At 37.1% G+C, this 16,330-nt stretch overlaps 2 protein-coding genes across 13 annotated transcripts in view; one reads left to right on the top strand and one right to left on the bottom strand.

Moving 5' to 3' along the window:
* Positions 1–3,368, top strand: part of LOC110834246 (protein ZAP3) — a 46,982-nt gene extending 43,614 nt beyond the window's left edge. For 6 of the 11 annotated variants that reach the window (XM_022073195.2, XM_087347197.1, XM_087347199.1 and 3 more), the window contains 2 exons: positions 912–1,030; positions 1,211–3,368. In XM_022073195.2, coding sequence (XP_021928887.2) covers positions 912–1,030; positions 1,211–1,351 — 260 coding nt within the window. In that variant the 3' untranslated portion in view covers positions 1,352–3,368. The remainder of the gene's footprint in view (positions 1–911; positions 1,031–1,210) is intronic. The other 5 variants (XM_087347195.1, XM_087347194.1, XM_087347192.1 and 2 more) reach the window with 5 other exon arrangements.
* A 7,034-nt stretch (positions 3,369–10,402) lies between these two features.
* On the bottom strand, positions 10,403–15,273 carry LOC110834253 (uncharacterized). Of its 2 annotated transcripts, none has more exons than XM_022073209.2 (5): positions 14,983–15,273; positions 14,250–14,451; positions 13,872–13,956; positions 12,220–13,103; positions 10,403–11,265 (listed from the first exon to the last, which is right to left on the bottom strand). In XM_022073209.2, exons 2-5 carry the CDS (start codon positions 14,420–14,422, stop codon positions 11,088–11,090), a joined length of 1,320 nt encoding a protein of 439 aa, XP_021928901.2. In that variant the 5' UTR covers positions 14,423–14,451; positions 14,983–15,273; the 3' UTR covers positions 10,403–11,087. The 2 variants fall into 2 exon arrangements, with proteins under 2 accessions (XP_021928901.2, XP_021928916.2); XM_022073224.2 differs by having other exon boundaries at positions 15,000–15,273.
* Between the last annotated feature and the right edge of the window lie 1,057 nt (positions 15,274–16,330).

The raw sequence follows: 16,330 nt of genomic DNA, 5'->3' as shown, positions 1-16,330 counted from the left end.
TCGTCAGACTTAGCGACTTGTGAAATTGAATTAATCTTATTTGTCGCCAAGTCTATTGAAATACACTTATGTTAAGTTAGTTTTATCAAACTTAGAGCATTAATAGGAAGTATATATAACTGCAGGCTTGCTGTGGGTTAGATCAGTGGTATTCAACCTGGGGTACGCATACCCCCAGGGGTACACGAAGACTTCTTAGGAGGTACTTAAATTAAAATTAAATCCGTGGCGTAACAGCCCCAGAGAGCCAAAGCCGACTAGCTTGACTGCTGGCCTCACGTTCACATGCCTAAGCAGAGGTGAACGATCATCCAACCAGATATAGGGTGACGTGTGGTCAGCACGACGAACCCCCAGCCATTGCTAGATTTCATAACCGGATTACGCTACCCATTGTAGCTCCCCAATTTCCTCACGGTGCTGGGTTGGCACCGGTCCCACACACTGGTCGAAAGTTCATGAGAAAATTTCTTCTCCCCAGAGACTCGAACCAGCGCGCATTCCGTATAGCCGGTCCGAAGCATGATGCCTCAGACCGCAAGGCTATGGTGTGGGACCTTAGGGGGTACTTGAAATTTAAAAAAAATACATATTATTTTATGATAAACACTGAATAATCAGTAATGTAATTTATTTAATATATTTTAGATGTAGATTATATACTATGTATAACTTGAATTATGCACCAACAACTTTGGGGGTACAAAGTTGAAGAGAAATTATATCTGGGGGTACGCGAACAAAAATGGTTGAATACCACTGAGTTAGATTATAACTTAACAAGTAATTTTACATCTTTGTCGGTTGGGAAGAGGGTCAACTGTTACGCATGAATAAATTGTTAAATGGCATATTATATTAAGATTTCTTAGAGTACTGGAATTGTGATTGTGACATTTTCTGACTTACAGATCGCCTCGATGGCTTAGCAAAAAGGCACAAGACCGAAGACAAACCACAGACGCTGGAGGATTGGTTGCAGCTGACAGATGACTATAATCAACGAAAAACTACGCCTGGCAAAAAGATGGTAAAATATTAACTTTTTGTTTAATACCATGAATGTCCATTTGTAAATTCTGGAAATGATCAGTTCGTGTTGGGGTAGCTATTATGCACTGCTGTGGCTTATCAATTTTATACTAATTACTTTGTATTATATTTAAAACAACTTAACTTCTGAAGAATAATTACTGGAATTGAATTTCAGGTCCGATGGGCCGATCTAGAAGAACGTCGTGAGCAGGAGAAGATGCGGGCGATCGGATTTGTTGTCGGTCAGACGGATTGGTCGCGCATGACTGATCCTACATTCGGAGAGGGTGCTTTAACTCAAACCAAATACATTTAAGAGAAGTGTAGGTAAGACTGAATTTCTTATAAGAAAGAAATGCACAGTAAAAATACATGTCTCTTTTCACAAAGGTTGATTTGTAGTTGTTTTACGTTGACTGCCCGAGGAATTGAATTACTTGTATTTGTTGGTAATATGCGTGAAAGGATTTTACTGATAACTCCAGAAAAACTATACAATTTGAACAGTGGTAGCAATATGGTAGTTCGACGTTGCATACTGCTTAAACTAAGAACATAGTCTGCATTCTTTGAAATAAAACTTTTCAAAATGAAACTGTCTTGGTACAGTACACATGTTGTTATTAATAATAGTGAAGTTATTATATATTTTTGTCATTTTGATCGCATATAATATTGATAATTTTATTTTAAATTCATGACGTGAGTTCATTTTTCTACATTTTTATTGAACACCAATTACATAAAATGGTTTATTGCTTTCAGGAAGATGCTTCTGGTGTTTAGTTTAGTCACTGTTATTGTGTTACGCGTTTCTGAAACTTCTGCATCACATATTAAACTCAAAGAAGAATGGTTTATTGCTCGGAATGTAAAATTTTATTTTGAGGAAATAGTTACATTTTTGTTCAAACATAAATACAGAGAAAAAATGCAAGAATTTTATTTTAACATTGCGTCACTGTTACATAGAATAGAAACTTATCACCGTGTTCATGAAGAACCTTTCACGTGTTGACTTTAAATTATTTCGTGTTGAAGTCAGCGTAGATTTTGCTGTCTTTATAACAAGTGAAAAATCTAAACTTAGAAGCGTTTCAGATAATATAATGTGTCTATAATTGTAGACTACAGATGTGTTAAAGCAAAATAAATGTAACACCTTACCACGTGTTTTTCTTTATAAAAATATCTGTATTGGCGTACTTGATTCTCAGCAAAGATTTTTATGTGTTATGTGCATGGAATGAAGAGACGCGGGGCTGATCCCGTCTGTCCATTTGATCCGCCTCAAGAACTGATGGATAAATTTTGATGATATTTATTATGAACATCATGCCGTCGGGAGCTGCTCTATACATGTACTTATTAATTTACTGCAACCAGTTATACCATTATGGTGGACCCATGAACCTGTGAGATGGAAATGACACTCGTGCCATGTAATATAACGATCCTGAAATGTTGTGTGGTAGCAGATCATCAAACAACGGTTTCTACGTAAAAATTTTTCTTTTCCACTTTGGTGGTGATAACTGACGAGCCATCAGTGCGAAGTTTTGTATAGTGATACATCGGGCATTTACCTACACATTTTGCGGTAAATATTGTTTCTGCATATAAATACATGCTGGCAAGAGCAAGTGGAATAAACTGAGTGGCAAGATTGTGTTATCTCCAATTTTACATATTCAGTTTTTGGGGTTTTTTCCCCCCCGTTGACATTTTTAACTTTTTGCATGCATGTTGAAGTCTCGCCCCAAGACATGTGGATGATCATTCTTTTTATCATTACCAACCAAGTTTGCCAATGTTTTTATGGTTTGTCACTTCGTCAGTCGGATGTAGAAATAGAGTAAAATACTTAAGAGGATATACAAGAAGATTATACAGTGCGATTGGAAAACAGAAACTGGGCTGTCTATGACAAGTACGTCATTTGCTGTTAATTGTGCTTAAAGTGATGATATCCACTTCATATTTTTTATCCTTGAAATGAGACATTCTTCAAGCAGCACTGATGATTTTTATTGTATTGGAACAGCTAGTTGGATCGAAGTTACTCGACAAGAAAGGATGATAGTGAAATTGCTGCGGACCCCCGAAGGAAGGTGAAAGTGATGCAGAACTTTCTTTTGAAAATGAAATGTGTCTAGATAGTGCCAGAAGAAGAAGAAATTAAAATGTAACGCAATGATGAGAAATAATTTGTAGAGGAAATGAATGTTATAAAAAGCTGTACGAATGTTTTCACTGACTTATTGCCTGTAAAACTTAATGTTCATTACATAATGTGTGTAACTGAAATAAACTAACTTCTTTTGTACCCATTATACTATATCATGATTTAAATAAAAAAAATTGTGCCCTGAATATCACTGGAAATATTACTGTAATTTTTGTGTTTGTAATATTTGAGATATAACCAAATTATCTAGCTACTTAGTGTTATTGTTATTTGTCTTGATTTTTTAAAATTGTTACAGAGGGTTTCTTTAAAGAAATGAATTTGTGAGCCGGTTTTGTTGAAATTGGTTTAATCTGTTTATTAAATTCTGTTGAAGTCGTCGCTATTTGGTGAAGTACATTTTTACGCAAGAGTATTGCGATTGTTTTCTGGTATCAGTCATTCATATTCTGATATAATTTTTATGAACACATCTGTGAGAAAAGTGTAAAAATTTTGATTCCTATGGATTATGCCTTCCTGCCTTGCCTTTACGTCTCTGCGTTACTCCTTCACGTTTACTATTAATACTTTAAAAGACAGGTTTATTGCGATGGATTTTTAAGAAATTTTTTATGAACATTGTGCCACTATAGCGTTATCCATCTAACCTTTATAATCTTTAATTTTCTACCATTGACGATGCTAACATTGCGGTCGTGTGAACTAGTGAGGTAGGAACGACGTAGTGCTGTTCGTTGATCTGCCCCTGGAATCTATCCCGAGTCAATTGAATGTAGTTCTCACACCATATTTTATTATAATCCATTTTAATATTATCTATCTGCCGGTATCCCATGTGCTGTCATATCTTCAGTACCCAATTTAAATTGTATATGCGCTTCTGATTTCTAAATGCCCCACATGACTTATCCTTTATATTGTCACTTATAATATTTTGTGGTGTACAAATTATGTGCATCTGTTACCTTCTTTCTTAAGGGTCTAAATATTCTTTTACGTGTTCTCAAATATCTTCAGCCTTTGTTTTCCCCTATTTTGAGAGACCAAGTTGCAAACCACTAATAAACGGAAACAGTTTGATTCCGTATTTAAGCATTATGTTATTGGATTGGAGACAGGAAGACGAAGATTCTGAACTGAATGGCAACTTCAGTGTTGTTCTAACTTTGCCTTGAATGTTACCATGTTTTAACTTATTTGTTTCTTTATATTTTATTTTTATCCAGCATTCTGGAGACAGCATATCAACGTACATAATTTTTTTACGTCTTTTTGTAAAATTTGAACATGAATTTTTTTCAGTTAATGAGTTTGGTAAGGAAGCTGAATTGTTCGCATGTAGAGTAGATAACGCAGTCTGAACATCAGCGGCATACGGAGAACCATAAGCAAACAACAGCTTACAGAGAAAAGTGTTTAGAATCTGGCTAACATTTTAACCACAGCTATATCCCCTTTACCACCGCCTCTTCCTAAACCTAAACTGTGAATAAACCTAACCATATCATAATAAGCTTTGATCGTCGTTTTCTTGTAGCATCTCTGCCCATGTGGTTTCTATGAGACCCGCACCTCGTTAAAAACATAGAAACATGGCGGCCTATGAGCAAAGCGTCGAGGGTGTTTTAACTAGTTCACAAGTCTGCCTAAACTGTGAAAGAACATGATGTTTATTAGTGATACAAGAAGCAGCATAGTGCTGCTGGTTTTTTTAATCGCTTAATTTACTTCGGTATATTATAGAACTTTCTGCTTGTAGACGTCGCCATATGTTCACCATATCAAAGAGGGCTTTAAAAGAATCTTTATAGGAAAGACTGACGACAGACAACGTTCTCCGATAGCTAAACATATGATTATGCATAAGGCTTTAGGTTAAACAAGAACCAATCCGAAGTACGTATTTTATTTCTCATGATCAAGAGGTTGCCCTAACAAATATCCTGTTTCGGTGTCAAGACTGCAGTCGTCTAATAGCCTTTAATGGTTGTGTAATTTTTCATAGATGAAAATGTTTTTATTATATTGTGCGAAATAAATTGTGTTTAGGTTTGATACTATGTCGCCTGTTAATGCTGTGGTCAGGATGAAATTGAGAGGATAATTAATTCAGAAACTGTTAATGTCTTCGTCTTTCTGAAACGATCACACACAGTGTGACAGAAATAAGACAAAACCTGTTTAAATTCTTTAATGTTTCAATTTTGTTTTTGATGAAACATTGGTTTTGCATTGTGGTAAAACGTGTAAACGGAGAGGCATTTGTTCGAAGTCTATTCGTGTTTTACTTTACGTGTTGGCAACTAAGGATTTGTGGTGATGTTTCCGAACGACGTTGATCCAGATATGCCGATAATTAAAGGCATTGTATCCAGATGCCATATGTGGGTGTCATACCTACAAAAGAAATTCAGCAACGGTTGTAACAGTGCAATTAACATTAAAACGTAATTAGTTATAACTGGTTTCGTTTTATGTTATTGTGTATGTCAGTGTGTGTCCGGAAACTGACGTAGAAGAATTAACGGGACAGGTTTCTTGTTTAAAAATCAGGATATTGTATGGCGAAGCAGTGTTACAGGCTTTTTTTCGCTTAAAACTCTTTTCAAAACAGAAAAAGTTGCAACATTGTATGGTACAAAAACTCATGAATCAGGTATTTTGAAGAAGGAAGCTTGTTATTGTCTTTTTTGCGGAAACTTAAAAATGGAGCGATTATTTTTGAAATAAATGGTTTGTGTTGTTTCCTACAAGTCACTCGTTTATCTTAATATTTTAAAATAATCTTCCATACCGAACAACCGTTCCTTTATTCACCAAGAGAAGAAAAATATTCACCGCTCATGAAAAAGATGGAAGCTGAAGACGGAACAGGAAGATGATGGTGAAGGCAGCAAGGACCTCTGAAACGATGGCAAATTTCTACCAGACTACTCGGTGCTACAAACCAGAGGACGGCCATCTTGATACTCCGCCGTTAGAATCTCAAATCTTACTTAATCAAGAATAGCTTCATAACAGAATTAACACCTTGAAATCGTCTGCTTCTTGATTATCACAACGTACTGCATTAAACCATCGCTGTTTGTTGAATATCAGACGTCGTCTGGGCTGTGTCTTGACTTTTCAACACGTCCTGCATTTAACGTGGTGGAATCACACCTGTCTGCCTTAGAATCTGTTTTGTGTACAAGTTAAATTCTTGCGCACCACGAAGTATTGTAGCTGTATTTTTTATCTCTTAACAAATACAATTTTTTTTTCAAAAACTACCAGATGTGCAAACCACGAATCTTTTCTTTGTTGATATATAGTCTATAGACTGTGGAAATGCCTGCCAATAAAATGTGAGTGTTTGCCATCAATTTTTATTCAACTATACACATTTTTGAAATATATGTAAATTATAAACGTTTGAATCTGAAATTCGTGTTCTCTCTTAAACATTCGGTCTGTACCTCAAAGAAAACAACAACACAAAACAATTAATTACAAATATCAGTTGGTTGGTTAATGCTGTTTAAGGAAGTAATCTCTGTTTCCTCTGAGAATCATATGAAACAAATACGTGTTTGCAAAATGTAGAATTAGTGACAGATGTTTTGATAGCTTTTATGACAAGTTTAGAACACGTAGTTAAAACGTTTTATGCATGCCACGTGAATATTATTGCTAGGTGACTTGAGGGCTGATGTCACCGCAGCGAACGAGATTTTGTACGAATTTTCTAATGATAATCGACTGGCAGCGAAATTTACCACGTCCAAAAACTGAGGAATACACGCAAAATTTTAGTGGTGAATACTCTTGGAAAACGGCTGCTTTTGTAGATAGAGAAGATGGTGCAAAGATAACATGAAAATCTCACGAATATGGTTTGTAGAGAGGATTGTGTGCTGTGGTGGGCTTTTATATTAGCTGTGTCGTACCTCCGGGTTATCTGCCACGGTGGTCTAGCGGTTAGAACGCTGGCCTTGTAATCCTGGGGTCTCGGGTTCGATTCCCGGCGGTGCCCGAATTTATAACTTGTGTTAGACAAGGCCGTGGTCTAGGCAACACGGAGTTTTCCTCCGGGGGCTTCCCCGGTTTCTCCGTGGCATCCCAACAATTACTCCATTCACACACAGAAGAAGGCAATGGCAAACCACTTCTGGATCATCTGCCAAGAACGTATATGAACAGGTCCCAGTCCGAGAAAAGGATGGAAGGATCCTGTTCATATGGACCTGTCGTCAGACAGAAAAAAAAACAAAAACAAACAACCTCCGTATTCTGCTACAACATAATTAGACAACAGGTACTTGGTGAAGATGTGCCTTCACTCTTGCATAGTCCTACGTCTTCGTGGAGTCTCATAGTGCGCAGAATCAATAATTTTCATACATTTATTTATCTACAACTAAGTAATGCTCTTCAATTACAAGAGGCTAACATATGCATGTAAAAAATACCAGTTTCGGGCTGTTGTGAAGGGGTTAATGATCTTCGGGGTTCAATAAAATGCGACGAATTTGTTGACCAACTGAACGAGTATCAGTTTCTTAAAAAATAACACGTGCAATTGCTAAAGCGTGCGTTTTGTGTCATCTGCAAAGCGTATATTAAGCGTGATTATTCATTAAGCTTGTAAGTATTCTTTAATCTATAATACTGATACATTTAACACATGTTAATGTAAATTCAGTTAGAAGACGAATGGGAACAGTTCGCGTGGTGATAGTATTCTCTTTTATCCCAACCATTTGGTTTATATTGTGACAAAAAGCAGTATGTAAACCTCATTTAAGAAGGTTGGTGTAAGGAGGTCTGCCGGGTAGGGATAAGATAAACATTCAACTTGGGTGGGACTCAGGAACCGGAGTGCGGTGAAGTGTAAACATTGCTCCGTCTTCTAAACCTGGGCTCTGGGATCGTAAACCGAAGCGGATAACAGCCCGAGGTACACGTAAGACAGAAACATGTCTCTGTGACTAGCTAAATTTATACAAGCAAGTGATTAAGTTTTTTTTTTCCCCACAAGTGCATAAAGTGAGTGCTAGGCGATGTTTATTTGTTTCCTCATCGTCGGCCGTGTTTTATACTCGGAACTTGTTCCATTTCCAGGATTTGTCCTTCCTACACCGGTCTTGATAAAAAACTATTGTTCTAACCGTAATTGATATCTACGTTGTTAAATTTTGTCATTTAAATTTAAAATCTCTGTTATTATCCAAGCAGAAATAACTTTCATTTGTCCGACTGTTTCATTACCGGAATTAGCTGCTTAAACAATTCTGATAAAATTGTAAGCTATACCAAAAGTTGTCAGACGTATTTCATTTCGGTTTATACCGAGGGCATGATGCCAGAAGGGCTTATCGACAAACTGGTTGATTTACACGACACTTAAGCTTATTTTATTTGACAAATGTGCGTCTTTAGTGTTCACACGCTCAAATGCAACTGCCTGTATCTCTGTCTACAGCAGCCTTGCGTCGTGGCATTACATACATTCCAGTGTTTTATGTTAGATATCTCCGATTGCGAAATTGTGTTCATACTCCCTTCTTCATCCGCTGTAATTTCCACTTTACATTAAGCACGAATCCAAATTCTTCATTTTTTTCCGTCATACGAGACAAGTGACATCCTGTGAAACCCACACTTTCCCGTGATGTACTCCTTTCTCAGAAAGAAATGTTTGTAAACTCAGATACCAAGATGTGTTTTCATTTGATAACTTTGTAAACTTATCTGCGGAGCCAGTTATAAATTAATTTGACTAAATTTATATTATATGAACATGATACGAAATCAGATCATAATATAACGGGTATTATATATAATAAGTAGGCGCTTGCTAAATATTCTAAGAGCTCTGTGTTTCGAAGAAGTGAGAACTTGTTTGTGCAACACATGTCGAACGAAAAAATGGCTAATACCACTTCTACTTTAACATTATTATTAATTATATTAATACAATTACGCATTTGGTAACGAAAACAAAGCCTGTGTAACTTCTGTGAGTCTTTAATTATAACTTTATCTAATATAATTATTTCCTGACAGATTATTGATATTCTAAAGTAGTTGTTTCTCAACTAAGTAGCTTCGCGGAGCAGAACACTTCTTCAGGGTCTGATAGTTTATCTTATTGTCAAGAAATTCTCCGCCGGTTCTGGAACTGTTAGGCTTCGTATTGACATTATCCTGATCCAAGTGCATCTACTTAACATTCTCATCCGTATTTAATATCTATTATATTTTCCCCCTGTATCACATAATTAGTTATCAAACATATGTACATAACATTTCCTCATGTGTTTGCGAATAATAATCTGGCTTTTGCTCTTGGCAGCAGCATTCATTGTTAAGAGTTTGTTTAAAAAACTGTCTTTGGACTAAATCCAGGTTGTGACCTAATTTTATGGGAAAATGTCAGTAGTTCGTTGACTTCGTCAGAAGAGACCGGTCTATGTTCCCTTGTTGAATTCAAATTACACGTCATGGTTGCTCGATGTGGAAGCACACCCTGGCCAATTGTGCGGTAAAATTGCTCTAGAACGTTGTGATTGATGGCATCCAACAAGTCACACAGGAATCCCAGTTCTTGTTTATGCATTTGGGCGTTTAAATATTTTTCCTCGAAGAATCTCTGCGTTGAAATGCTGTGTAGATACGCGTATTATTAGTGAGGACATAAATTTTCTGCTGTGTAGGCGTCCTGAATACAGAAAAGCATATTTAACTTTTATGTGTTTTTGATCAAATTTAATACTATAGCTACTAAGAGATGCTTCAGAATGATATTTTAATTCGATGAGTTTATATAAGATGTTTGCAGAGAAAACTTCTGGCACGCGGGAATATGTGTCGCCAAGAAAATTGGAGGAAACGAGATGAAGAAAAGAGAAATTTTGTGTGAGGAAGAAATTAACCTTTTAAATCCAAATGGTAAATATATTCCGCTTGCTCCAACAATCGGTAACTGTTAATTTTGTACTTTATTTCGAATGATTCTCGCTGTAAACAGCGATTATTTCCCTAAACAGCATTAACCACTTGGTGTTGTGTTTTCTTTACGGTACGGACTAAATTCTTAAATATTATTCAGACGATTTTCTGCTTCAAAGGGTTAATGGGTATGAAACAGAAAATAAGGAAATCATATAGAAAATAGTTTGTTACTCGGTTCAGTTGCTGCGTGCTAATACAAAGCTTTAATGGAAATGCTTAAAAAACAGTTTTACATATTTTTAATCAATTCTAAATAATTTTCTTTTGCGACATGTCAGAAAGAACTAAAGACAAAATGGCTGCTGGTTTTATAGCATTTTCTTACCTCCAAGTACTTTTTACCTTTTACCTTCCACCTGGTTGAACCGTAAGATATCTGTTAATACCGGAGAGAAAAATTGTCGATTGAACTGGCTAATTTCTGCTCCGTATTGTGCGTTAATTAATATTGTACGTGTACATTCCTCACCCGATAACTGCAAGTAATGAAAATCAACACCACGGCCTATCCCAAACCCGCTACCTCAGTTGACCTTTCTGTGCCCATTTTTAATAATACGACAACATGAGGACAGATTCCATGCATGCTGTTCTTCATTTTGACGTATAAGAAACTTCTAGACTTTTTTTACAGCTACCAAACGAATTATTTACCCTTATGTGCGAATTTTATGTAGCAGTAATATATTGTTTTGTTTATATATATTTCCTGGTGACGTAAGAAAATTTATCTATGGAAACTTTCAAGTAGTTCCATTAACATTTCGAGAGAAGATGTTACTGACATTGCCATACAGTATGTTCATGGCAAGAGAGATCGATTTCAAATCGATATATGTCGTAGATGCGTTTTCACATGCCGATATCAGAAAAGCAGTTCCAAAACTGTCGCCATGGCAGGCAACATTGATCTGTCTTGACTCTTGTTTTCGCATTGCTGCATTTGGACTCTGCAGCTCTGTCGCTGTCTTCCGACCACCGCTGCTTTGGTGATCAGTCTCCTGTCTTCATCATTTTCTCCATAAAGCCACATCATAATCTCGCTGAAAGAGGAACATTTTCAAATTATGTGTTACAGTTGTTCACTGCCAATACATTCCCACACCTATATCATTAGCACTAAAAAACAGCGAAAATTAATACAGCGTCATTAAATACCCTGTTGGTTTTCCTGAATTAGTTTCGGTACGTTCCCAGAATCTAATAGATGCCGTTCGATATGGCCACAGCTTGTCCTTGAAATACAAAGTTTGCCCCAGTTTTTTTTCAATTTAATTTTATTGGACGGAATTATAAAACTAACAAAGCAAAAATTAGTTTCTGAGTAATGAATGGGACTCGCGAGTTTTTATCAGTCCGATCACATGGATTTCACTGTTTAAAAAAATGCTTCTCCGATTAAGTTATGAAGATACGAATATTCATCATAGTAACCATTAAATCTGATTTATAGGAAACATCACAACTACCCCGCCCCCAAAGAAGGAAAATTTATATATATATATATATATATATATATATATATATATATATATATATATTAGATAGGTTTTAAGTTTAATTTCTTGGTTTTAATTTTTGCATTTACTATAGCAAATGATCAGTGCAACTCAGTCGACTCAGAATCGATAAAACCGTCAAACAAGAATCACGCCTTTTATCAGAATATCCACGTTCCTATGATGTAAAACGGTCGAGGGAGCGTCTGGTCCACATAGGATGGAGGATGAAGTGGGCGAGATCGGAAAATATGAAGGGAAGAGACTAATTGAGAGACATAGAAGGATAATATTAAAATTTATACTAACGGGATATGATGTGAGGGAGCGCACCTTTGTGAACACGATCGTGAACCTGTGGGGTTTATAACGGAGAGATATTTTGTCTGATTGAGTGACTGCTACCTCTTCAGAAAAATGTGCTCTTGTGAGTTTTCTAGTTATTTTTTTTATTCTAAATAAGTTTGATATTTTTAAAACTTGAAATTATGATCTCACCTGAGGCTGGAAGCCAACAAGAGCCCCGAATCACCCCAGGCTGTGCCAACTCGATGTGCTTCACAGACAACCAGACCATAACACTGCGCTACATCGATGCCCGAGTAAAGTCGCTGTATAACTGCATTAGACACTGAAGTCATGATTTTCCAAACAGAGCTTCCAAGATTCGTAAATGGGTAAAGATTTTCTGATTCTTCCAGTTTGTACCTGTCGTCTACTGGTCCTCGATCGTTGGCTTCAGGTGTAGAGACTTCTATCTGCGGCCTATTGTCGTTTTCGTAATGGTAATAGTACCATCCATCACTGTCATCACTGAAGTCATAATCTTGGCTTTCTTTATAATATTTGTGATAATTGTGATCAGTGTTTGTCAGTGTTAAATCTATGTCATCTTTTGTGCCTGATAGTTCGTCATCTTTGTGTGTTAATTCATTGTCAGAAACATGCAGTTGTTTGTGAAGGAAAGAAGTTGTATTTACCGATAATTTTTTGCCAGTTTCTGAGTAATCTTCTTTGGACTTCAAACCTTTCACAAATAGATCCCTGTTCTCTTGATAATCATCGAAGTCTGTTGTCTTGTCCCGTGCAGAATTGTCCTCGTCGCCAGCTGTGACTGTGTTGCTCGCCTCCTGGGCAACTCCTTCGTCCGCAATGCGAGCGCTGTGCTTCTGTTCCGATGCCGAACAGTTATTCCAAGGTTCTCCTTTACGGCGGAATAAAACATTCGTGTCCCAGTAAACTCCCGGTCCTGGTAGAGCATCTATCTGTCCTTCAGATTGGCGTATTTGTCGCGATGGACGAATAAGTGGACGGCTACGGTTTCGTGCCACCAACATCAGCATAGTAGTTCCCGTTGTCGCCATATTCTCCTGGATGCATGTCTGGCAGCATAAGAAGGCTAAAGTCAGTGTGCCCCACTCATATTTACAGGGTTCAGTTGATAAATGTGTTATTTTAATATAGCCTAGAGCCAGGATTTTGGATCCTGTGTCATTACGTGAACAGAACATAAATTGTTTAAAAGAGAACGAACACGCAGTGAGTGGCGTTACCAGAACCATGAAAATAACCGAGGACGGAATGTTGGGCGAAGCGCAAGATGATATCCCTTGCTCTGTTAAACCATTTTCTCGCAAACATTTAATTATTTTATTATTATGTATGAACTAACTGAAACATATTTTGTATGAATCATTGTATTTTGGTATAATGGGGAAGTAGTTCATGGATGTAACCTCTAAGCGTGGAAGAAACGGAACTCGTATGACGAAAACCTTTGACAAGAAGGAGTCGAGCAAAGTTCTGTAGCGGTAAACCTCTAGACCTATATTAGGGAGTTACTAGGTTTGAATTTCGTTCAAGTTACCAAATATCAAGTCTGAAATTATTTATATGGCCCCTGGGTGTTTCTGAACGAATAGCAATGTAGAAACTTTAAATATGCCACGAAGGATTTCTTTTACATTCTTATGATCGTCTGTCCATCTCATTGGACGTTGTAAATTACAGGAAATGTAGCTGAAACAGAACCTTTGAATAATATGAGAATTATCCATTCTAGGAAGGAGGTACAGTGCTTTGCGTTTTGGTGCTGTGAACGGTTGGAAGAATTTGTAAGTTGAAAAATTTATTAAATGTATGTCTGTTACCTGAAGGAGATTGATGTAGAACAGAAAGACTAGCAGTGTTAGCGCTGACATCGCCGAGTGTTTTCCCTTCCAGCCTGCTTTACCCCTGAAATTCAAGCAGTAATAAGCACTTGTTATGTAGGATTTGAGGTTTTCACGGAGGTGAGTCTGAACGTTACTGTCTTCTGCGTTGTTGCGCCGTGTAGTTTGGTAGAAGTTTACCGACGTTTCAGAGGCCCTTGCTGCCTCCAACATCAAGGCGATGAATTCTGTCATTTACAAGCCTTGCTGCCCTTAATTATCGTATTACGTATCGAAGTGTTGCTGAGAAACGAAACAACGTTTTATGCATTATAAAAACCGCTCACTACCTCACGTGTATTCCACTGTGATACTCACCCACCATAGCCATATTCATGTCCGTGTACGTGTCCATGTCCGTATACGCCGCGTTCCACGTGACGGAAGAGCTCAGGATCTCCCATCGGCGAGGCACCGCTCATTTCTAAACGGCTGACATGCGTTGCAGGGGTAACACCCCTCCCCAATAAACCGGACAGGTCTATAGTCATCCCGCGGTGGTGAAACTGTGTTTGTTTTCCTTCGTTAGAAAAGGTTCACTATTAATAAGTACTTCTCTTTTAGTGGGCTCATTTCTTGGCTGATTTGTTAAATAAATTTCAATGAAAGATTATATTGTTTCAAATCAGTTTGTATTAAAAATTTCAAGATTTAATAAGAACGCAATGCGGGTTATGTATAAGGTATTTGCAGATGTGTATTTTACTTACTTTACACCACGTTATATTACTAGATATAATTTTGTGAAACAAATAATTTTAATTTAAAAAAAACATTTATTTCAAATTTTAATTGTACTCTTCGTAATTGGGCCTAGTTATATTTGCTGCCAGGTTGCCCGAATTTTTTTAATTTTATTTATGTAACCATGTGTTAGGCTTCACACATTATTCACTAGACCGTCTTAAATTACCATTTCGTTTTGAAAAGATTTAATGTAAGTTGTGCTGTTGAACAGGAATACGATAATTAAACACTGTCGCAATAAATGGGCAGTGTTTGGAAAGACTTCATGAAATCCGAATCTTAAAGCTGTTGTATCAATACAAACCGAAGGGTAGACGATACCAGGTTCGTCCGTCAGAAAGATGGAATGAAGTTTTAATCCTTTTAACCGGAACAGGCTAAGGGTGTGGTCCTAGATGACGAGTTTGATGATTAAGTTTAACATTAACTCTGTCTTTAGAATTCTGATGATGACAATTAGACAGTAGAAGCACAATACTGCTTACATTTCGACGCACAATTCACTGAAACTTGAAACACAACTGCACGCACATAAATGTTAACTGAAGTGACTGTAAATCCGCACCTACACCGTTGAACCACCTACCAGAACGAAATTGACACCTCATACAAGTACGTAGACCTGAACATTGCGCGGCTTAAGAACCATATCCGTTCCTCGTGGTAACCGGAAGCGCGACGGGCAGTAAGAGAGGTCAACTCCGTCTTGTGTGTTATTATTGCTGTTGAAGTGTTTCCCGAACAATTTTGTCAATTATGGGTGTGAAAGTTTCAAAGATGGGCATAAATTTCATTATTTTGAAAACATATTTCTCTAGAGAATAATTTGCCCCAAGATAGAAAGTTACAAATGACTCGAGACAATTGCAAAATGAGGAACTAACTAAGCTTTGTTATGATCGAATTAAGGGAAAGTGCACGCCATAACACTAAGAAACTAACACAAAATTTTGGTCGGAATATATGAAGGGAATAGACAAATTGAGAGACCATGGCATAGATTGGAGGAAAATATTAAAATGGATCTTCATAGAGTGTCATCTGTGGAATGGATTAAACTGGCTAAGAATTGGTTTCAGTGACGGGCGCTAATGAACCGTCCATGGTGGTCTTTTGGATCGTGAGGCGGAGAATGTCTCGGTCAACTGAGGGGCTAGTATTTCTGAAAACGGACTCTACTCCATGAAGTTAGTATGTCTTATTCGTAAATTTCCTGATTAATTATTTTACGATACAATTTGTAATTTAATGTTATCATGTACAATTGTTCTGCTGGGCTTACCTATTGTCTAAATTGTAAAATTATAAAAATTTCAGCGTTTCGAAAGCTGGATTATGATTCAGTCGTCAGTAATAAAAATGGTAAGAAAAGAGAAAGCCTAACTGTTGGGGTCACAGGTCAGCCAGCCTGGCACCTACTAGGTTTGGATCACAGTTCATGCCGAAATTGATGACTAGCGAAAATTCATGACGTGGATCGCGATCTAGGGCCGATCAACACTGGAATTTTGGATTTCAATTCCACTCGAGGCATGCATATTTTTAACGCGTCTTTCTTTGTTGTCATGCCCTGTGTAGGCAGAGGCTTTGCGTTGCGTTCCTGCCAAATCCCAAAGTGTGAAAATTATAAAACTGATTTATTGTATTTGAAC

Source organism: Zootermopsis nevadensis, unplaced genomic scaffold (assembly GCF_977971745.1).
Source record: "Zootermopsis nevadensis isolate Lab colony 2312 unplaced genomic scaffold, Znev_1.0 Znev_ptg000011l, whole genome shotgun sequence".
Lineage (NCBI taxonomy): Eukaryota > Metazoa > Arthropoda > Insecta > Blattodea > Termopsidae > Zootermopsis > Zootermopsis nevadensis.
Note: the sequence above shows the minus strand (reverse complement) of the source record. Positions and strands in the feature narration are given on the sequence as shown.